The 23,931-nt window shown below is 30.5% G+C and overlaps 1 protein-coding gene across 3 annotated transcripts in view; it reads left to right on the top strand.

Moving 5' to 3' along the window:
- DACH1 (dachshund family transcription factor 1) overlaps positions 1-23,931 on the top strand; it is a 481,861-nt gene that overhangs the window by 199,565 nt on the left and 258,365 nt on the right. For all 3 annotated transcript variants that reach the window (XM_051983908.1, XM_051983907.1, XM_051983909.1), the window contains exon 2: positions 6,846-6,961. In XM_051983908.1, the coding sequence (XP_051839868.1) occupies positions 6,846-6,961 (116 nt within the window). The remainder of the gene's footprint in view (positions 1-6,845; positions 6,962-23,931) is intronic.

Below are 23,931 nucleotides of genomic sequence, written 5' to 3'. Positions count from 1 at the left end.
TGGATTTCTTCTGTCCAAATGATCAAAGCATTTAAAGTAAGTAAACCCCTGCCTTCTAAATATGAAATTCTTCAGCATTACTAATTTCTTTTTAGTAGCATTGCCTAATATGCATTATTTTAAAAAGCAAAATATTGTCGGTAAGTACATATTTGTGATGTTAATTTGAACTTTATTTTTTGCTTGTACTTTAGATAATGCTAATACCAGCCTTTTGAGAATAGACATAGCTAAACACATGAAATTTGCACTGGCAGGCAGGTGGAATAAATGACTTAATAGATTTGCTCAATTGCCTGTCCCTAGAGCACAATTCTCGTCTGACCTATGTTACGTAGGATGAGCATCTGACCCATGTGGTTTAGTAATGCTAAGAGATGAAGGCATCTTGACAATATATAAGATAAATCATGCTGCTGTGAAGAATAAGAACATGTTTATTAATAGTCTGCTGATGTCTAATTAATATATTTAACAGATCATTATAGAGGAGATTCAGGGTTTTTATTTTTCTACTTATTATACACCACCAGCCTAGAGGATGAGAACACCATTTTAAAGGATCAGCTGACCAAATTTAATGCATTTCTGACACTTATATTAGGTAATGTGTGAATTAGGATGTCCTTGATTAGCTTATATTCTCCATAAAAGATATTAAGAACACTTATAAATAGGATATTAAAAATTAGAGAAAATTAGGGTGGAATGAACCAGACTACATACAAATTAGTGAAGTAGATGTATATATGTATCACTATTCAAAAAAAAACCTCAGTAGCATTCATAGTAACCCAGGTGGTAGAAAAAGCAATTGAAAATAGTGTTTTCTGATGTCTGAGGACATTAATACTAGTACCTCAGATTTGTCATAATTGAGAAAAACCCTAATCAACTAACTATTTAAATTGTTTATTTTCCCTATGTAATAATAAATCATTGGTCTATTTTTTTCTCCTATCAAATGGCTGATTATAGATTTGGCATGTTTAAATTTCTTCTTTTCCATACCATACAGGCACAGCTTTGATAATCTCAGGAGGTCCTATCCATGTCTATGAATTGATGATTATGTGCAATGTTATTATGGTTTAATTTGGAAAACATCAAAGAATATGTCACGTTTTATTTATTTCATGTAGTGCTAGAATATAAATGCTGGATTGAGTCAGAGGACAGGCGTTTTCATCCTGGCTGTGTTTAGGACTAATACTTTGACCTTGGACATGTCACTCAATATTTCTGACTCAAAATTTCCTCATTTTTAAAAATGATGGTTTTGGACTGGGTGACCTCCAAAGTTTCTTTTTAGCTACAAATAATGATCCTATACAAGAATATTGTTGTATTTATTAATTTAGTATACTCATCCTCTTCAGATATTTTGGTGGTACAACAGAGAGAGAGAGCAGGATCAAGGTGGCCCATTGTTCTTGTCATCTATTACTATAGTTAGAGATGAACTGAAAGGAATAAAACTGTATATTCAGAAGACCAATGTATTTCTTAAATTTAAAAATTGATTAGAATACTTGAAGAAGGTCTTTAAACACTTTTCCTATAACTGTCAGCAAATGGAATCTGAAAAAATCTCATGGATTCATCAAATGTCAGCTTTGGGAACAACCTTAAGAACCAATTATCTATCCTATTTCCTTGATTTTTCTCTTTGCATCTACTCTTAGAAAACATAGAACTTTGTTTTGCTTGTTAGTCTTACTTGATAAAACTTGAAGGATCTGCAATTTCAAAATGGAGATAGTGCTTCAATTTATTCAACTTCTGGATAATAATCCCATCTTCTATGTGACTAGATCACCCAAGAGTTTGTATGTGGATGAAAATCCATCACTTTTTAGCCATTTGGTAATGAAATTCTCTGATTTTTAAGGGGTGTTTAACTGTAGGCAGTAGATCCATAATCCATCACTAAGTGGTACTTGAAGTTCTTTCAGTTTGTAGAATTTGCTAGAATATCTGTTCTATGGGGAGAGTCATTTCTTTGCTGGAGTTGTGAATTTACTTGTACAATAGGCAACCAATTCTCCAGAGGAGATATCAATACAGAATAAAAAGAGAAAAGTGCTCATATAATATATTTCCTCTTTAAAATTTTGGGAGGAAAATTTAAGCCTAAGTATCATATAAGCATACAACTTTAGAAATGGAAGAGATGTTAGAGGTATGTTAATATATTATACAAATGAAGAAATTGGTACCTGGAAGGCAAATATTTATTTTTCCCAAATATGGGATTGGGCAACAAGATGGCACAGTGGATGGAGCACCAGCCCTGCAGTTAGGAGGAGCTAAGTTCAAATCTAACCTGAGACACTTACTAGCTGTGTGATCTTGGGCAAATCACTTAAATTAAAATTAAATAAATTAAATAAAATTAAATTAAAAGGGACTTATAAAATTAAATTAAAAGGGACTTTCTTAGTCCCTCATCTGTAAAATGAACTGGAGAAGGAAATGGCAAAGCCCTCCAATTTCTTTGCCAAGAAAGTCCTTAATGAGATCATGTGAACAAAACTGAAATGACCCAACAATAACAACAACAACAACAAAAACAAAATATGAGTTAAGGGCTGAATAATTAGATTCTGTATTAACAAAGCTTGGGAAGGGAGGAAGGTGCTGATCTCCAAGTCAGGAAGATCAAAGTTTAAACCCTACTTTTGATACATACTATTCTAAGTCTTTAACTTTTCAGTGCTCTAGGCAACTCATTAAGGCTTTAAAATTGCAGTGAGAAAGGGAATTTCCATATATAGGAATTCTCTATATGAAAGAGGCAAAGGATATCAGGTGTTTTCCTCAATATTCAATGACTTTCCAAAACTCTTTTTTTGTGTTAATCTTGTTACTACCTTGACTTGACCTGAAAGCTAGATTTTCCTTTTCTTGGCTCTCTGAAAAGCTGATATTTGCCATTTCTATTTTGGATTCCCTTTCCTTTCCTTTCTTACCAGTCGAACAATCCCCTTCTACATTTTGCTTACTTTTTTTTTTTTAACCTGCCCCAATTATGTTGATAGGGAATTAAGTTTACATTGTCAGGAAAATACTGAAGAGATTAAAATGAAATTGAAGAATATTGAGAAACAGTAAACTTTATTTTTTCCCTATTTTAAAAAACTGCTGCTTAGTTTTGTTTTTAGGTGAGAGGTTCTTATTAATTCATATCATTTGCAACTGTTGTCTTTGGTTCAGATTTTAGTGTACATTTTTTCCAATTCAGAAATTTCTATCAATAAACATTTATATTCTATTGTTTTCATCATTCTCAGCCAATTTATAGGACTAAAAATGGGGGAAAGAAGTATCTTGCATCAAATATGCATAGCCAAATAAAATAAAGTGTCTCATTCTTTGATTGTCAATCTATCATCTCTCTGTTAGGAATTTGATAATCTAGAGTCATGGCTGACATAGCCTTGATCAAAGTTCCTAAGTCATACTAAGTCACTTATCTTTATGATATTTTTATTGTATAAATTGTTGTGGTTCTGCTCACTTCCTACTGTGCCAATTCATACAAATCTTCCCAAGTTTCCTTGAATTAATCCCTCTGTGAAAGTGCTTTAAAAAAAATGAACGTAGTGATACTTTTTGACTATATGTCCCTAGCAAATCGTTTAGATGCTCCTTGTTTCTGGTAATTGTCTAAAACTTTTAAGTAGTGGAAAAGTTGCTGGTCTGCATTGGTAGAATTTCCACACACACCATTTTCCTCACATCAGAAAAAAAAAAAAGATGGGTGGGAAGAGAAGAAGGGAGGATAAAATAGGGGAACTGTGGCAGTACAAATAAATTACCAGAAAAAACCCTTATTTCTAGGGTTGGGGTCGGGGTTCCATTAAGAGGGACTTAAAAACAGTGTAGAATATCACTGAATGTCCTAAGTGTAAAAGTTAACACCTGTTTTGGATTCTCTTCTCCTTGAGTGAAGATAATTTACCATTTTAAAGACTGAGTTCTGTCTAAAGTATAAAGTAAAGAACAATTATACATGTCACAAAAATTGTTTTAGTTTGTACTTCCTAGGAAGATAATTTTTATTTTTAGAAGAATACTTGTACCTTGGTTGGTTTTGTGAGATTACAGAGATTATTTGTATATTCTGGTGTTAGCAATGCATGGCTAACCTGGAGAATTTGCCCTGTCCTCTAAAGTCTGGGGCCCAATTCACAAACACTTTTTATACAAAATAGATTAAAGGATGGGAATACTAGAAGATAGATGAAAGTGGGAGATCATTTGGGCAGTAAATATAATTATAATGATTATTCAAATAATTATTGTTTAATCAGTTTTTCTTAATTTAAAAAATCAACTTCTCCTTTAAAAAGTTGTTGATTATAAACCCATGAGTATAAATGATTATCTCTGAAGCAAAGAGAGTTTGTCATAATCTACTGACATCCTCATAATTTATTAGTAATTTGAACTTTCTCTTTAATCCTCAACTATTGCCCTCCCAGGCAGTCATAGTGACCAAGATTGTCATTAAGAAATCAGAACCATTCCTGTACAAAGAGAAACATAATATTATCAGACTCTCTCCAAATCCCCAAATAAGCCCCTTTTATTATTCTATTTAAAATAATTTAATAAAGACAATGGTGACAAGAATCAAGTCCTGACAACTCGGTTGTCAGATTGGCAAACTAGAGAGGCTCTCAGACATTAAGGTTGTCATGAGAGCTCAATTTAGCTAAACTTGAAATAAAATATTTGGTATCTTACTTGCCTCTATCTACTTTGTTATTTTTTCTCTCTATTTAATTTCTCTTCTCTCTCTTTAGATGATTATTCCTAGTCAGTTTATTAAATAAGATAGTTTTGGTCTGTTTTGCTTATTTAATAAACTGATTACATTTTCATCTTTCTTTAAAAAAAAAAAAAACTAATTCTGCCATAATATTGACTAAAGAAGCATAAACATTGGCAGATTTCTTTTCATTGAAAGATATTAGGAGTCACCATATACGAGATAAGGTTTTCATTAATTTGGGGACTGGGATGTTCTAAATAGCCTTTAAGAAATGCTCATTAATATATCACCTTTTTAAAGATCTGTGGTTTTACACAAGTGAATTTTACTATGAATAAATTCCAAAATTCTTAGTATCTAATGAGCATTTCTTCATTACCAACCCCTTACCTATCATTTAGATAAATCTCCCATATAGCCATGGTAGACTCATCTTGTTCCTCCCCAAAAAGACACTTTCTCACCTCTGTGTTTTGGCTTACTTTATTCTTTTGGCTTTGAAAATGTCTTTTTTATCACCTCTGGTATCCTCTACAGTCACATAGTCAGATACATCTGAGCCAAATATCATCAATTCTTAAATATTTCTCTCAAATAACAAAACTTATATTGTCTTCCCTGACTTTCTATTACACTCCAGAATGAACTCTTCTTCCTTAGAACTCTCATAGAATTTTATTCGTACTACACTGATTACTAGACCACATTTTTTTCTTATCTTAGAATATAATGTATGCTTTATCTCATCTTTCTAAGTTGTAATCTACTTGAGGACAAAATCATTCTCATTTATTTTTGTGTTCTCCACCCTAAATAGGCATCCCTAATACACAGTAGGCATTCAACAAAGATCTCTTAAATACATGAGTATGTTCTGAATAATTGAGGAGGCTTAAATGTCTCCTATTTCAGTAGAGAGATGAGCTTCACTCATAGAGAATGTCTTTGACAGGATTTTGAAAGTCAGTTTAGCAGAAAGTGGAAGAAAGGACATTTAAAATGTGAATAGAAGGTCTCAGAATCAAAATGTATGTGTGTGCATGTGGGGGGGGGCGGGGTCACATATCAACAAGCAGGTAGTAGTTATCTTTGAGAAAAATGAACTCTTAATACTCTATTAGTGATTTCATTCTGGCAAGGAGTAGTTGGTAAAAGTCATTTCTTAGCCTGTGCTCTGTAGAATTTTTCTTTAGTTGCTGTGCTATGGGCATGTAAAGGACAAGTAATGCTAAAACATGAAGTCCTCCTTTTTTTTATCCTCAGGACAGATGTAAGATGTTATTCTGACAGTTTTTCAATGATGTCCTACAAATAATCCTAAGCCCTTTCCAATTTAATACAGTATATTAAAAGTAAGGCAACCTAGTGAGATTTTCACTTAAATAGAATAAGGGTTAAATGATAACTTGACTTATCTTTTAAATGACAAAAAATAAAGAAATTGCAAGACCTTTTCACACATTAGATATGTATTGTCATTTATCATCTAGATATCAGGCTAGCAGTGCGAAGTAATAAAACATATCATCGAAAAATGTGCTATAGGTCTGAATCACTCTTTCATTCCACCTCCCAGCTAACTGTAGTATTAAATCAAACAAGCAGAACATTTCCTTAGGCAGCCATTGCCTTTTAATTTCCTGAAGAACCTTAAAATATCATTCATTACAAGTACTACACATATTTGGTTTTTAAAAGTCTCATAAATCAATAGCAGGCTGACTGTAATAATTATTACAAGTTAGTGCATAATTTTCGTGCTGAAGGCTGCATGCAGAACTTTAGCATATGCAAACGAGGCAATTCAAACTGTGTATAGATATTAATATGAAGAAGCAGGTAACGAGGTGCAGGCTATGAATTATGCATCAAGAGTGGCTGATCTTCAATGAGGAAAATGAATTCAGCATGTAATCTAATTAGTGATGGAAGTCTATTACATCTAACTGCAAAAGCAACCGTCCTTGAAACAAATTTATTTACAATCCATGTTACCACTTGAAACAACTTTGAAATGATGTGTAAGACAACAGCTTAATTGTAAAAATTTTTTTGTTTGTTTCAGTTCTAGACCTGGAAGGCCTCCTAAGCGGACTCAAAGTGTCACCTCCCCAGAGAATTCCCATATTATGCCACATTCTGTCCCCGGCCTAATGTCTCCTGGCATCATACCACCAACAGGTAGGATCACTTTTGCTTTTATGTCTTAAAAATTAAGAATTAGGCCATATAACCCCCATGTTTAGAAGCACATACATATGGTATTTTATTTATATATGGACATATAAATAATAATGCAACTGAACCACTATTTTATCTGATTAAAGATATTAATTGACTCTACATGAAATGATCTCAAATGGATCGGGACAGAAAAAAATATATAGGTTGTTTTTTTTTTCCATTTTGAGGGGTCACAATTCAAACAACTGTACTGTGAAAATTACCTTATACTTTCTCAGATTATGATGTGAAGAAGTTTACCAAGTCAAAATCTCCCAGTGAAATATGTTGAGGGGAACAAGAGAAATCTGCTTCAGTTTCCCTCAATATGGGAAATGCTAGTTAATATGCTTGTATATAAGAAGAAAAGTAATTTCTAAGATAACCTGGATCCAAATCATAATTTTTTAAAGTGCATTTAATAATATTAAATTAGCATATTTGAAGCCAATTATTCAGATGATGGATATTGAATTAATATTTCTCAATAAAAACACCCTAAGTACCTAATATTAGATAATTTGAATTTCCATGGAGATTTGCATTACACTCCCAATTTTGCAGGTGAGAAATTGAAGCATGGAAAACAGAAATCACTTGTTGAATGTAACTCAAGAATTTGCTTTGAGGAGTTGCAGTAAGCCTACATTTGTCCATTTCTTATCCATTTCTCAAATTATTGAGTTGTATTGCCTTTATGTTTGTGTCCTCAATTAGGATTGTCTATTTTTACAAAAATCTAAATTCTGAATGTGGAAGAAACGGGAAGTTTTATGTAAAGGTTTATCACCTTCTTTTTAATAGGTCCTAAGAGTATCTGTTTAACAAATAGTGATTTTTGCCATTCTCTATAGTCACTGAAAGTAAATATGTTCTTTCTGCCTGTCTCCATTTTTGTTTTAAAACATACAAATATAAAGAATGAATGTATAGGCCTCATTCTGATATGGTTAGGTCGGCAGTGACTGCTCTGGTGTCTTAGGGATATTTTCTTTTTCAATTGCTACCCCCAGGGTACTAATTTCAGTGCCCACAAATACCAGAGATGTGTTCAGTGCCTCAGTAAAGAGATAGCATAGTACATGGTTACCTTGATTTTACATTAATGGATAATGGACTTGATCATATTGGGAAGGAAGTATCAGCAGTTTTAGACCATAGTTTAAATATATTGGATTATTTGCTGTCTGAGGGGAGGGGGGGGGAGTGGGAGGAAAGAAGAGAAAAAAAAAATTGGAACATAAGGTTTTGCAAGAGTGAATGTTAAAAACTATTTTTGCCTATATTTTGAAAATAAAGAACTATTACTTAAAAATGTTATTCTTAAAAGAATTCTTAGCTTTCACTAGACAGCCACCGAAGTCTGTGATACTCACTCATATACATATACACACACACATGTTAAGAAACCCAGTATTAAATACTATGAGTTTAAAATAATTGTAAAATTTTTTCTACCATATCTATCAATGTTTTCTTGAAGTTGATGATAGAAAATACTTTATTTGAGAGTATGGAATTTTTAAAAATTAACCTGGTTTTCAGGATTCAAGTAAAGTCTCTTTTGCCCATTTTGGTAAGTAATGAAATGTTTCACAAAAATGAATATCCTTGATAACTTGAACATTTCTTTAAAACTCATGTTTTGATGCTTAAAAGAATCCTTAGTTTGATCAGTATGAATACTCTTACTTTTGCAGATAATAAATTTCAGTAGGTAATCTTCATTATTTCTGTCTAATAATGATAATAATGATGATAGTAACAATGATATGTAAATAATATAAGATGAGATAGATATTTTAGGTCTAACCTTCTGGACTTTTCATATTTAGTTAGTTTGTCCCTTAGATTATAGATCCTCTCCATTTTGGGCCCTTTGTTCAAAGCCATTTTAGCTTGGGAGTCAAACTATCAGCAATTTGTTAAATTGTTATTGCTTTCAAGAACTCAGGTTTATCTCAATATTTCTATGAATCCTTGAGGGAAAACTTAATTGGAGGTTAAGTAGCAAAAAATTTAATATGAATTCTAGCTTTCATGTAAATTTCCCTGGAATACATTAAATACTTTTCATTTTTGGTTTGGACCTTTGATCTTTTTCTCTGTGGGTACTGAATTTAGAATAGTGGAATCTGAATTTGCTTCTTGTCGTTGCCCCCTTACTACATATATGAATTTGAGCAAGTTATTTATCCTCTATGGGCCTCTCATTTGTAAAATGAGTAAGTTGAAGTAGGTGACTTGATAGTTTTAGATTTACAACTTCTGCCATGGAGAAAAATGGATAATTCTCCTATTTCTTATGGTCTTAGAAACTGCCTAGAAACTTTTGGGAAATAAGAGCTTCCCAAGTTCATAAAAATAATATAATTTAGAAAGAGGCTTGATAATAATGAGGTCTTCTTGAATCCAAACAATTGTCCAGCCTCTGAGTCATTCTGCTTTATTATTTATTTACTGATATGCTTTAATAAATGGATATGCTTTCATAAATGGAGGATGCTGAATTTAATTTAAAATATCATGACCCATTGTCATTAGAATGGAGATCCATTATTATGTTTTTAAAATTTGTAATTACATAGATTGAGTATGCTTAATATTACGTTGTTAACTTTCAATTCTGTTGTTTTGTCCCACCTCCTTCCTCATCTTATGGGATGAAAAATTAAATGACCAAAAGAATTTTCTTTTCAAATGGAATCTGAAATTATATCAGTGAATGTCTAATTCAGCTGAAAATGCTGAAGACAAAAGATTGTCCATGGTAGCTGTCCATAGTCAGGGACTAGAACCATGTCTTCTGACTGTATCATACTTTTTTTTTTTCCTTTAGTAGCATTGTGACAGCAGTTTAGCAGAATAAAGAAGACCATAGGCCTTTTTCAATTACTTTGGGATTTGGGGTATGTTCCAGGGGATTGAGGTTGTTGGAAGTCTTGCCACTGGCTAAGTGGCATGTTATCATAATTGAATCCAGATTTTCCTAGGGCATAAGTTACTCTCTCATTGTGGTTTGATTTTCTACAAGCTGAACGAACAATTTAAGACCACTAAGATATCAATTAGTTACTACTGCAGTGAATTAAATAGTATCATAGTGAAGTATATTACCTGGAAGTGTTCCTAGTGTTCCCAAAGAAAACTGTTTTCTAAGACAATTTTCTAAAACAATTTCAAGAATATTGTCTTATATAGTGATCAAAGTTCTGGGCTTGGATTTTGAAATGTTCACTTCTGATATTTACTAGCATCACAACTATGGATAAGTCACTTGGTTTCCATGAACTTCAGTTTGTCCATTTGAAAAATTACAATGATAATATCTGTAGCATTATCTCACAGTGATATTGAAGCAATCAAATAAGATTGGGGGAATAACAATAACTATATGAATTTCAAATATAATTTTAAGGACATTAATTTTTTTAAATCTGCTTTACATGCTCTTGAGGAAAATAAAATTGATTCATTTCAATTGATTCAATAGTTCTATAAAATAATCAGGAATTTTGTTGTACAACCACACCATTTTTTTCCAAGTAAAAAATTTAAGTAAAGCTTTTCTTGAAAGTGAAAAAATCTTTTGAATAATTACTAATTATTTTTGCTTTTTTGTAAATTAAAAAAAAAAAAACTAGAATACCATTATTTAGATGTTTTCATTCAAATATTTTCTTTGGGGAAGTTTTTATGGAAAGAATGTGTGTGTGCATGTGTGCATATATATGTTTGTGTCTCAGAAGGGGGTGGGGGCAGATGGTGATAAGTCCCAGAATTTATGGTTGCCATTTGGTACCATAGCAACCAGAAGTTGGAGTTAATGAAAGAAAGGAGAACCTTTGTAGAGCTTCACAAACCAATACCTTCTATAGTGTTCACTAACTTTATTTGAATTGAACACTTTTTGTAATAAATCATTTTTATAAATAAATACAGGTGTAAAAATAAATTCATCTTAGTAACAGGAGCAACTCCTATAAAATTTTCAGAAAGATGTCTGTTTAAATAGAAGGAAAGGGTTCTTCCGGACTTCCAAATGCCACTCTCCTAAATAAGAGTTTAATTTGAAGACTGTTTAGCCAATCTCCTGATTTTCTGCCTCAGGCAAGAATGTAAACTAGTTTTGAAAGTATCAACTTCACATGAATATTGGGTAAGTAACTCAGTTAACCCCACACTGACATGTAATCTTATAGGAAAAACTAATGCTTAACAATTATGTCTTTGAAAAATAAAATGTGTTAACTTTAAAATAAATAAATCTTCGTTTTTCAGAACTTCTCACTCTCTCTGTTACCTACTTGTAACCAAATAATTGACATCCACACAGGGTAAAAGGGAGTCTATACACATGCTTTGAAAGTAAATATCTTATAGATTGCAATTTTTCATTATTGGAAGAAATACTGAACCAGGGCAATATTAAACCACAGCAAATTGCATTAATACTCTGTTATCTAATGAAGAAGAATTGAAAGGAAATAATCTCCTTTGGATGCACAATTCAGAAAGTCATTATCAGGATTTATCTTTCTCAGTTTACTCTGCTAAACATTACTAACCAGCAACAATATCCAAAACAAATCTGATAGATATTAACACTTCTCTTTGTACCAGCATTCTTGTAATATTTAAAATGCATTGAATATAACAACTTCTCAGCAGAAAATTCCTAGATTGGAATTTTGCATTGTCTATTGAGAGTTTTATTATAGCAAATACATTGGATTCCATGAGAGTATTTATAAACAAAGATCATAGATAATGTACAAGAAGCTACAAATGCATTAAAAATTTTCATTAATAAATTAAGCAAAGAAGTCCATAATATACTCTGATTTTCTTCCTTACCATCCTACCTCAAAATTTAAAAATTCTACAGATTACAATAATATATTTTCAAATGATCTGATTTAAGAAAGATGTAATGTAAAAATATTATTGTAAATTTCTAGGATAAGCAGTCTACTTTAGTCTGTCGATATTTATTATTTTAATATGCATTGTTAGAGTTTTTTCGTAGTGAGAGAAAACACACTCATGCAAAATTTGTTCATATTTCCCCCAATATAAATTTATTGAGCAGTTGCTTAATAATCATTCTTTAGCATCTGCCTTCAATTTATAATTAAAGATGGTGTTTTCAGATTACTATATTTTTTCATTTCTTAAAATTTTTATTTAATATTTTTATTTTCCTCAGTTACATTTAGAACATTTGTTTTTAAAACTTTGAGTTCCAGATTCTCTCCCTTATCATTACCCCTACCCCAAAAAAAATCCTTAAGAAAACTGGAGACACACACACACACACACACACACACACACACAGAAATAGAGACAGAGAGAGGGAGAATGCTTCAATCTGTATTCAGACACAATTCTTTTTCTGGGTATGGATAGGATTTTTCATTATAAGTCCTTCAGAATAGTTGTGGATCATTATATTGCTGAGAATAGCAAAGTCATTCACAGTTGATCATCGCAGAACATTGCCTATTACTTTGTACACACTACATTTCACTTTGTTTGAGTTCATGGAGGACTTTCCATGTTTTCCTGAAAAATCCGGCTAATAGTAACAGTACAGATTACTGTACTTAAGAGGTAATGTTTATATAAAAAACAATGACAGGATAGAGTCCATTCTTTCTTTTTTTTTTTTTTAATTATAATTTCTACTCATTTGCACTCATAAATACAATTTTAGGCTGATTATTTCTATCAAATATTTAGCAGCCCCTGAGTAAGTGAAATCCAAACAAAATGTTATAATCCAATATGCCATGTTGGTAAATATGTTTACTTTTCTTTTCATTGGCTTTTAAATTTAGCTGAAAAACAATGAAGGAAGATCTTGGTAGGTAATGTACTGCTGGCTTATTGAAGTGAAAATGAATGAAAACCATATGGGAAGTATTTTCTTTTACATTTCCATTCTAGGAGAGCAATAAAATTATCTATTTAGGCTTTAATTAAATAACTATATGGGACTAAACTACAGAAACAGGAAGAATTGTCCTCTTTTGGTCTAATTTATTTCTTCCAAAATATTTATAGTTATTCTACAATCTCATGTTGTTAAATGGGAACAATATTAAGGTTGACAATGAATTTAAGTTACCTCCATAGCAGTTTTGCTGTAATGAAATTGTATTTTGGAGTTCTGTGAATAAACTTGTTGCCATAATTGCAATGAATTATTTACTTCTCTTCTAGCAGAATAGCATACTCTTTGACATGGAAAAGGACAATTTGTAACAAGATGGATAAATTAGATTTAAAAAGTCATATCTGCTTTTTGTTATTATCTTTTGAATTGTGAATTATCTGTGACCAAAAATAAGTTTAAATATAATCATGACATAGCTTCATAAATGAATAAGTCCCTTTGATGACAGTATTCCTCTTCATCAACACTGTCATCATCACTACTATTACTATGGCAACAATTTCTTGTTTCTTTTTACAATATTTTGATAATCTTCTTTAAAATATAATTTGTTTAAGTTTAATGTGGAGCCACAGAGTAGTAGGAGGGTTTTTTGACCAAAATATACCAGTGAGTCTGAAACACAATTATTAAAATTTAGAAAAACTTTCATGAGTAAAGAAGGGCACATGTTTTCTTGGCAGTACTCTTCATCTGCCTCAAATTTTTATTTACTTATAAGTTATTAATCAAGCTGTAATGAATATAATTTGGATAAATATATAGTCTCTCCAATCTATTTTTGTTGATTTTGTTTCTGACTTGGCAAAAGGAGCTTTTAAAAATGTTTTAATGTTAAAAATGTTTAAAAATGTTTTCCTTGTCAGCACTAAAAAGTTCTTGAGGTTCTTTAGACAACCTGCTATGTATGTATGTATCTATCATTGAAGTAATACAAAACCCTTTTTGAGACAATTGGTGTTTTTAGCCTTTATGATCACTTGGGGGAAACAATTTCCTTAAGTTTACTACTTTTTAAATGAAATTTTAATAATGATAGATAATATGATAAATAATGAAATATAGACTTAAATTAATTCACCTGACTGCTGAATGAAATGTTTTAATGTCTTACATTTAGGTTCAAAAATCAATTGCCCAAATAGTGAGTTCTTTAATAGATGAGACATAGGAATATTTGATAATTGTGTGAAAAAATAAAACAAAATAACAACAAAACAGCAACAATAACTGGGTATTTCAATGAACCAGAAACTTGTATTGAGCCAATTGTCCACAATTATTCTGAATAGCAATAACCTCTTCATTTTTAAAAAGCCACTCCACAGTTTAAAAAAAAAAGTTTTCATTTTGTTTGATCTTAACAACTCTGCAAATTGAGTTTCACCAATATAAGTTATCATTAATTTCTACTTAAGGAAACTTAAACTTATGAAGCTAAATTATTTGCCCAAAATTATAGATCTAGTCAATAATGCTATAAACATGTAAACCCAGATTTTCTGATTTCTAATTCATTTTCCTTTCTATTGGAAAAAAAAAAAAAACTCTGTTAATAGAATAATGAAAACACAGTCTCAAAATGAACATTTCTAGTAGAATATTAAAAAAAAAAAAGGAAGTTGTACATCAAACATTGAATTTCCATTGAATACAAATCACTTTAAAAGTAGATAAATCCAATGTGTTAATTTCAAAAATTGTCTTGCTTCTCTAGATTTCCTTTTGTTTATATGTTTAAAAATATTTACATCACTATTGTTAAGTTTGCTTTTATACAATGTAAATTAGGGAAGAGAAATAAAATCCTTTAAATAAATGATCATAGTTAAGAAAAGCAAATACATACATTGGGCCTGTTAAAAAAAAAAAAAAAAAAAAAGACAAATTTGCATCTTTGGTCCAAAAACTTCTATGTCAGAAGGTGGACAATATGATCCTTTATATAGCTACATTCATTTAAGTGACTTGCTGGTGATTACAAAGCATAAATAATTCAGAAGTCTATATCAGGTCCTCTTCTTCTTGGGTCAGCTCTCTATATAGCATATTGTTTCTCTTTCTAAACATCTACAGTGTTCTATATTACATGCTAAGTTATAAGATATAAATATATAAATATTAAATAAGAAAGAACCACTATTATCAAGGAACTTAAAATATAATCATGGGAGTGTATATATATATATATATGTGTGTGTGTGTGTGTGTATATATATATATATATATATATATATATATATATATATATAACTGATTATAATATAAGAAAAAAGTGATAAGAAAGGAAACATTCAGAAAGAAAGTGTTTTCTTTTAGGAGGGTCAAGAGGGGTTTTATAGAAAAGATGAAGCTTATTTGAGCCTAAGAAAATAAGAAGAATTACAACACGGAGAATAGAGAACATAGAGGGATCCTAAATATAGGTTTTGATTTAGGAGGTATGAAAATAGGAAATGCTGCTTAACATTTTAATTGGTGAATTAATGGTATTACCACAAGTATTATTCTTAACAAAAATATTATCATAAATATTATAACTTACTCTTTGTTATTATATTTGATTCAGTTATCTTTTCCAGCTTTTCTGCTTAATAAGCTTTTTATACCAAGGACTTAGGAAGGGAGGCCAAACAATTTTACTAAAACAAATCAACATATTATCATTTTTTTCAACATATATAATATTCTAAACCCAAATCACTCTATATCTCCAGTGAAAGAAAGGATTATATGCAAAGTTAGAAGTGATAGCTAACTTACATGTTGAATGACAGGATTTTCAAAAGTCTTAAAAAAGGGAAGAATATTGGGCCTAATTTCACAATATGACTTTTTTTTATCCAAGAGATTAAAAAAAAAAAACTTTCATGAGTATACAATGGGGAAAATATTCTTAGCAATTCATTTAAAAAAAACAGGGGTTTGGGAATTATGAAAACATTAATTTGAGTCAAAAAATATGTCACTGAAGAAAGCTATTGTAACCATAGGCTGAATTAAAAAGGCATAATATCCAGGACTAGGATGGTAATAATATTACTGCACTCTGCCCTGGTTAGCTCATATCTATAGCATTATATTTAGTTCTGGGCATCACTTTAGTAAAAATATTGAAAATCTGGAGACTATATCCAGAATGACTAGTATGATAATGAAAAGTCTTGAGATCATGACATGATGATCTCATTCATGTGCATGAGATCATGTGAAATGATCAAGGTAGGACCAGTCTGTGTCAGAAAAATGCTTACCTGGCATCCAAATGGGAGCTACAGACAATTAAAGTAACATGATTAGGTTGGGGAACTACTAAAAGGAGGAGAGCATCAACATAAAGAAAAGAGAAAAGAAAACGCTATAGACAGAAAGTTCAAATGGGAGATCTATGATAAGTCCTGGTGATAAAAGTCTACTTTTAAGGTAGCTGAAGTATGAGTAGAGGGAGAGGAAAAATATGAGATATTATGGAAGAATCATTTTTTTTAAAATCTTGGAAGTAACATGAGTGGGAAGGTGTATTTAAGAAAGAAGACATATTAAAAATCACATTTTAATTTTGCTCAATTAGGAGAATAGAGATGAAATTAATAGAAATAAAGAAGTTAAATAAAGGAGCCCGTTTTTATGGGGCAGATCACGAATTTCTTTCTCAATCTGTTCAGTCTGATATTTGACTAAGATATCCAGCTGAGGCTTTCCAGAAGGCAGTTGACAATGCAGAGTAAAGGAAATGATTAATAAGTTTTGTATAAAGATAGAAAGAATGAAGTTGTAGGAGGTGGGTGCCTAGAGAAAAAGCGTAATTAAAGAAGATAAGTCAGTTAGTCAGCAAGCATTTTTAAGCACCTCCTCTGTTCAGACCTCCTGTAAGTCTAAAGTTCTATTTCTTTTTACTTTCCTCGAATAAAGCTTTCTTAATCATTAAAAAAGTAGCTCCTAGCTCTAATATACTTGCTTTTAAGAATTGGATAGGCTTGATTCATATTTTTTTCTTAGCCTCTGAATTTTTCAGATAGGATTTTTTTTTTTGTTTTGCTTTACCTAAAACTTTTGGTTACAATACATGAAGGAATAGAGAATAATTTTGAAAAAGAGTACATACTATGATCAAGACAGTATTTTGGAATAAACTAAGAAACTTAGTAAAAAACTAAAAACCAATCTTCTTCATTTTCCTTCTCCTCTATCTTTAAATGCTAGGGGTCTCTATTTGTAAAATAGATAAGAAAAAATTAAAATGTCTAAATTTAATATAAATAGTTGAGTTCTCTGATAAGAAATAAAATTGGATTTGGAAGAACACTATTTAATATGTAAAAGAAACTGAAATCATATCTGGAATGCATGAATCTTGTAAGGATTCAAGTGATCCCCCAAACATTCAGTTTTTATGACCTCCTTCATTTTTCTAGAACCCATGACTCAGAGGAAGAATAAGTTGCTTAAATTCATTTTTAATGAATTTTACATTGATTTGATATCTTAGGAAAATAATTTGTTAAGTGCCATATTGAAACTTTTATGTATCTATATGTACATTTAAACTTAATATAATATATAAATTTAAGCTATTATTCTTCTCATCTTCCATATTCATGTTCTGAACAAGTGGTTAAATAAAAATTAGTAATGGATGGAAAATTATTAAAAAACAGTAGAAATAGTACTGGTTTTGAAATAATAAAACCTGGATTTAAAGCCCAATTTTAGCATTTACTAATCTATGTAAACTTGAGTAAGTCACTTAATCTGCATAAGCCTCAGTTTCCTCATAAATTAAAATGAAAGACTGAATTAGTTGACCAAAGTCAAGTCTAAATCTATGAAGTCTGAATTTTTAGTATACACACTGATCCCTTCAAGTATAACTTCAATTTGATGGATACACATGTCCCAGAATTTGATCTCTTTTTATGGAGCTGAGGTTGTAGGTAAATAAACTGTACTCATCAGAAGCATTAATCTTAAGTACAGTTTCTGAATGGTAATTATTTTTTTCTTTTCAAAAATAAAACACTTACAAAAATGGTAGTGAACCTTTAAAGTGGATATGTCTTTCCATTGATTGCAGCTGAATTTTCTATTGCTTAATTGTTGGAAATAAATTGATATATACTGTAAAGCCAGTTTTCATAGCAATAAAACTGTAACCTAATTCAATAAATTGAATCAAATAGCACAAACATTTTTGCACTTCATTAAGGAAGTAGACAGTATAATTAATGTGAGAGCTTTCATCATATTAACTTGTTCATGTTTGGCTAGGAATATACAGTAGAGTAAACTCTTTAGATGTCTTATTTTATACTATTTTACTTTCTAATTAAACTTGCCACCTGTCCAGTATTTAATAGAAGGCTATCTATGTATGTATAAGTATCATAGGGTTTATTCAATCTTACTTTTGTATCAAAAGCTTAACAAAATCTCATTTTACAGAGTCATGAAAAGGTTATGATTTTCTCAAAGGATGAACATTATCTAAAAATCAAATAAATATCATTATTATCAGACTTTATTTTTGTTTAGGAATTGAGCAAAGAATGAATCTGCCAAGAAATAATCTTTTCATTATTCTATAAATCACTCCATGTTCTACATTTATCATAATTATTTCCAAAAATGTATTTTGCATTGTTCCAACTTCCAGACTTGTTGACTCAATTGAATCATTTTTCTCCTTAAAATTTTCATTTTCCTAGAACAATTAATCTATTGATATATATTATTTGGCATTGAATACAATTCAATTAAAGTCTTGTAAAATCTTTGGTTTACTTATAATTCATTTCCATTGCCAGAATATCTGCTTATCAAATAAATGACATCCATCCTCTGATGAAAATCCCTTATTGGCAATTAGCATACAGTCACCATAATTTATCAATTTTATTTGTTGTTCTATTGAATTGCATTAAATATATTTGTCCTACTTTAAAATGTTGATAGCTCTTACTCTGTTGCCAAACATAATGTTTTTTAATAATTTTAAGAATAATAATTTAGTTTTTTGAGATCTAAACATATCTTAATATCTTACAAATAAAATGACAACAATTACATGAAGTCATGTTTTTTTTCTTTGAGTTTCAGCTTAATAGAACAGTATTAGGGAATTAATTTGGCAACATCAGCAAAATGAATCTAATAAAGGCATCACTGTTCTTTATAATCATTTTGTTATTTTAACTCTTTTTTCCCAAATAATAATTTCTAAATGGAAAGATATGCTCAAAATGTGATAAATTGGGTACAAAATTATGTAGAAACAACTTTTTTGTGTGTGACTTGAGATATTTGAAACCTACAAATAACTGCAGATTAAATTATCTAATTAGTTTTAAAATTAATTCCCTTCAAGAAATTAACTTTCTCAAAAGTAAAGAAACCTTAGAAAGTACAATCTTTTGCAAATACCGATTACTAAGAGCACAGGTGTTAGATATAGTATCTTCAAAACTACAGGACCACTATATTTAAAATTACAATATGACATTATTTTGATGTTATTCAACCATGTGATTCATCACTGCATATCTAACCTTTAAGTTACTTAGCAAATAAATTAAATGGAGAGATACCATTCCAAGGAGAACTAATCCCCATATGACCTGTCCATATGAGTTGTCTCCTTGATTTATAACTGCAATTGCTTTCCTGGCATGAATTTCATATGACATAATAATATTCTATGAATTCTTGAAATTACAGAGAGCTCAATATCAATCATCTCTAATAGAAAATCATATGTATTAATATAAGGAAATTGTTGGAAGGCAGATATTTTGGAAACATGTTTACCAAAAACTAAGTAGATATATGGGATTTTAAGGAAATGGAGAACTGTTTCTTTTAGCTTTGTCTAAACTGATTATATTCACAATCATCATCATTGCAAGTATAATTATCATTATCACTGTCATCACCATCAAACATTTTCCCCAATGCCTTCTGTCCACATTCTTCTAGCTGGCTATGTGTATTGAATTGTGCTCATGTATCCATAAGAATTGCAGCCATGGAATTTTAATGCCATGAATGTCCAAATGAGAATTAAGCATGCCTGAATGGGATATAAAACTCATAGATACAATCTTACAGAGCTGAGAATCACCTCTTTCCTATTCTTGCTTCATTTTATTACTAGGAATGGTTCATAATTCATCTCTTCTATTGTCAACATTTGTGTTCTGTGCTTGCTGCCTTCTTGGCCCAAAGTTATTATAAAACCCCAAATTATGCTCTTTAATGGGTAAATACCTATTCCTTTTCCTGGTGATAAAGTACGTTCCTTGAGTTTGCCATAGGCAATATGATATTTCATCTTCATTTCTGACTTAATCTCAGTTCGGTTCCCCCAATGGTACATTAACCATTACATGCTATTACTCATTATTTTTGACATGTGACATTTTCATTAATGATCATCTCAAATTTCATCAAATGCAGGTTTCCCCCATCTGAATAATGTTAAATAGAGTTTGTGAGAGTGAGTGAGTGTGTGTGTGTGTGTGTGTGTGTGTGTGTGTGTGTATGCATGCGCAATGCGTGGATCCACTTAAAATGATACTAAAATCTTGTTTAATTGATCGAGCTATTTTGGAGAAAACTTTAAATGTTTCAGATATATTAAGTTCTTTTTGTACTTATGATAGAAGATAACATAATACTTGCTGACGTAATATTTTTTTCCTGGAACTATCCAGTTGACTGCTTATATTTCTCTGTGATATATCTTCCATTAAAAAGTAAGTTCCTTGAGGGCAGGAGCTATTTCAAAAGCTGTTTAGATCAAGATGATTTTGAGGTGTGCTTCCATGTCAACAAACATCTTGGTGAAAATTAAACAAAATCTTTTTGAGTATGAGTATTCTATGTAAACTGTGCCAAACTTGAGATGTTTGAAAACATCTTGATAATTGTTAAATTATTCCATTTTTATTGAATTATCATATAGAGACCCAGAAGGCTAAATAGTAAGCAATATCTTTTTTATCTTTCTCAGAATCTGTTTTAATATCATGATTTCCATTCCTTTCCATCTACTGAAGCAGTTGAAATCCGAGGCCTTTATAATGAATCCATTCTTTTAGTTTTGTTATATCTTTTAATGGATATAAGAAATATATAATGGATATAAGAATAAGAAATAGTATTTTTTGGTAACACCAGGAGTGCTTAGTTACTGTTTAAAAGGACACTTGAAAGCTTTTGTGGATTTGGATAATTAAGTATGTAAAAATCATAAATCTATAAAGTTAGAAATATTAACATGTACACACACACACACACACACACACACACACACACACACATTGTTTTTTGTCCTTTGTCCTTACAGAGGACCATACCATCAAGGAAATAGTATCATGATTGTTTTTTGTCCGTTGTCCTTACAGAGGACCATACCATCAAGGAGATAGTATCATGACATATAAGTAAGATAGATTTGAATTAAGGAGGGCTGTGCAAAGTTACCAGCTTTACTTTGTCTTCCAGAGCCATCTGGATTCAGGGGCAAGATAGAGATGAGGAGAAATAGAGATGGTCCTGGATGCAGTGGGAGACTTTGGCCATTTTAAGATAAGGTCTTTAACAGGTGCCGGTTTGCCTGAAGTCATATGTGCATACATATTTAAATCTAAGACACAGTTTAGCTTTCATATCTTATGAAGCATACATAACTTCCTTCTTTCCATTTATATAACTGCTGTCTAGTTAATCCATCACCTCTTTCTTATACTAGTGCAATAGCTTTCTAATTGTGTTCCTTTTCTTATTCTCTCCCCCACTAATATATATACCTAATGTCAAAATCAAAGGATTATTGAATACAATTATTTCTGTCATTGCATCTATCAATAAATCTTTAATGATTTTAATAAATGTTTAGGAAACATTTTCTTCTAAAATCATTTACTTTTGGGGGGAGGAAGGATAACATTAAAAGTGTCTTTGTATTCTCTACAACTTCTAGTTAATTGGGTGATTGTGAAGATGTGATCTTCTGTAAATACTCTTTTGTGAAAAAAATCTGCCTTTTCCTAATACTTATTTTCAACAAACATTCTCTTAATATATATAGAGATAATTTTCATAAAAATTCCTATAAATAGAAAAGAATGGTAAATGAATTAGTAATGTACACAAAATATATATGTATACAAATACATAGGTGTCCATATAAACATATATATAAATACATACCTTTTAGAGGTATTATATTTCACCCTTTAAACCATATAACTCTTTGAGATTCTCATTTTCTTCTTTCCATTAAAGAATAATCTCTTTTTAACTTGATTTTCCCTTAACTTTGTTATTTTCTCATAATTTTTTTTTAATCTTCATCTCATAGACTCTCGTCTTTCTAATAGTGGCATAAATTTTAACATAGACAGGCCTAATAGTCTAACTTCTGATTGCTTTGATTGGGGATAGTGTTATTTTTATGACATGCCACTATTCTTGATAAATATAAGATTCGCTACCCTATTAAGCTGTTTTCTGGGCTTTCTACATATTGGACATTTAATAGGTTTTCATCATCTTTAGTTTTACCTTTAATTTATTCTCAGCTACAGTATTATGGATGAAAAAAGCACTCCTGATATGTGATTATGAATGAATCATTTAATGTCATTATGCCCTAATTTCCTAAAATATAAATATAATAATATTATAAGCATAATAGAAACAAAGAATATAAAATGTATGGCTTTTATACTAAATTATCTACATGGTCTCTTTCAGCTTGAAATTTTTGTAATTTCTAAATAATGTTTATCATTTCTAACTTAATATTGTCCTGTCTTCTCTATTCCCTCATACAATAAAATGTAAGGCTCTAAAGGATAATGGCTATCTAACTTTTGTATTTTATCTTTAGTATGAAGTACTCATATATAAGGACTTAGCAGATAAGCATGTAATAAGTGCTTTTCATTTTACTCAGTAGCTGAATGAGTAAATGAATAAGTAAATGTAAAGTAGTGAGTAGTCACAAACGTCCATGAAAAGTCTAGACTATCATTTGTAATGAACCTCCATCAGTCTTTAGTTCTTATTGCATATCATCATTCCAATGAAAGATTTTGAATATTAGGGCTTAAATTTCATTCACCTGCTTGATTGTGACAGTTGTCTTCAAGTGGATTTAGCACTTAATGAAGTTTTCTGGACTGTTAACCCTAGACCTGAAAGGAATAATTCTTGAAGTGAGAAAGCAATTTTCTGGCCTAATTATACCCCTGGCCTCTCTGAAAACACTGTCAACAAAAGTACAAGCTTTGATAGTGATTGTTTTTGATGTGTATTGACTAGTTTTCCTTAGTAGGGATTCTGACCATTCATCTTATAATAACTGCCTTTGGTGACCTCAATGTAAGCCACATTTTATCTCTTCAGATAAAGGCTTAAAATCTTTTTCATAATCTCTGGTTCACTTAAATATCAATTAAATATATTGTGTTATCTGGGTGTAAACAAAATTTTTATATTTTATTCTTTCTGAGTTCTGCATAGTCTTTATCTGCTATGTAGTCTGTTGAGTTGAACATGCAGATATTTTCTAGTTTTAGCAACTGAAGAGATGATTCAATGAATGATGCAACATGCAAAAACTCAAGTTTCTGATATATTATTCTATCATGAAACTTATTTTTGTTTAGTTAAATTGTGTTTCTCAGAAATGCCAATATCTGATATATTTTAAAATACCTTTGATAATAATTATGCCATGCAATTGTCATTTTGGGTCATTATAAGTCATTGTATGTATTGGGTCATTGTAAAGTGATAGGAATAAATACACTAATGTAGTTTCAAAGTTCTATGATTCTGTAAAATAAAAAATGAACTTTGAAATGAAAATATCTCAAAATTACCAGAAATTCTTTTTTAAAATTCTCAAATAAAATTATATCTATTTTAAAAATACATAGCATTCTCCATATTTGATGATGAA

The sequence above is a fragment of the Antechinus flavipes genome, chromosome 3 (genome assembly GCF_016432865.1).
Source record: "Antechinus flavipes isolate AdamAnt ecotype Samford, QLD, Australia chromosome 3, AdamAnt_v2, whole genome shotgun sequence".
NCBI lineage: Eukaryota > Metazoa > Chordata > Mammalia > Dasyuromorphia > Dasyuridae > Antechinus > Antechinus flavipes.
Note: the sequence above shows the minus strand (reverse complement) of the source record. Positions and strands in the feature narration are given on the sequence as shown.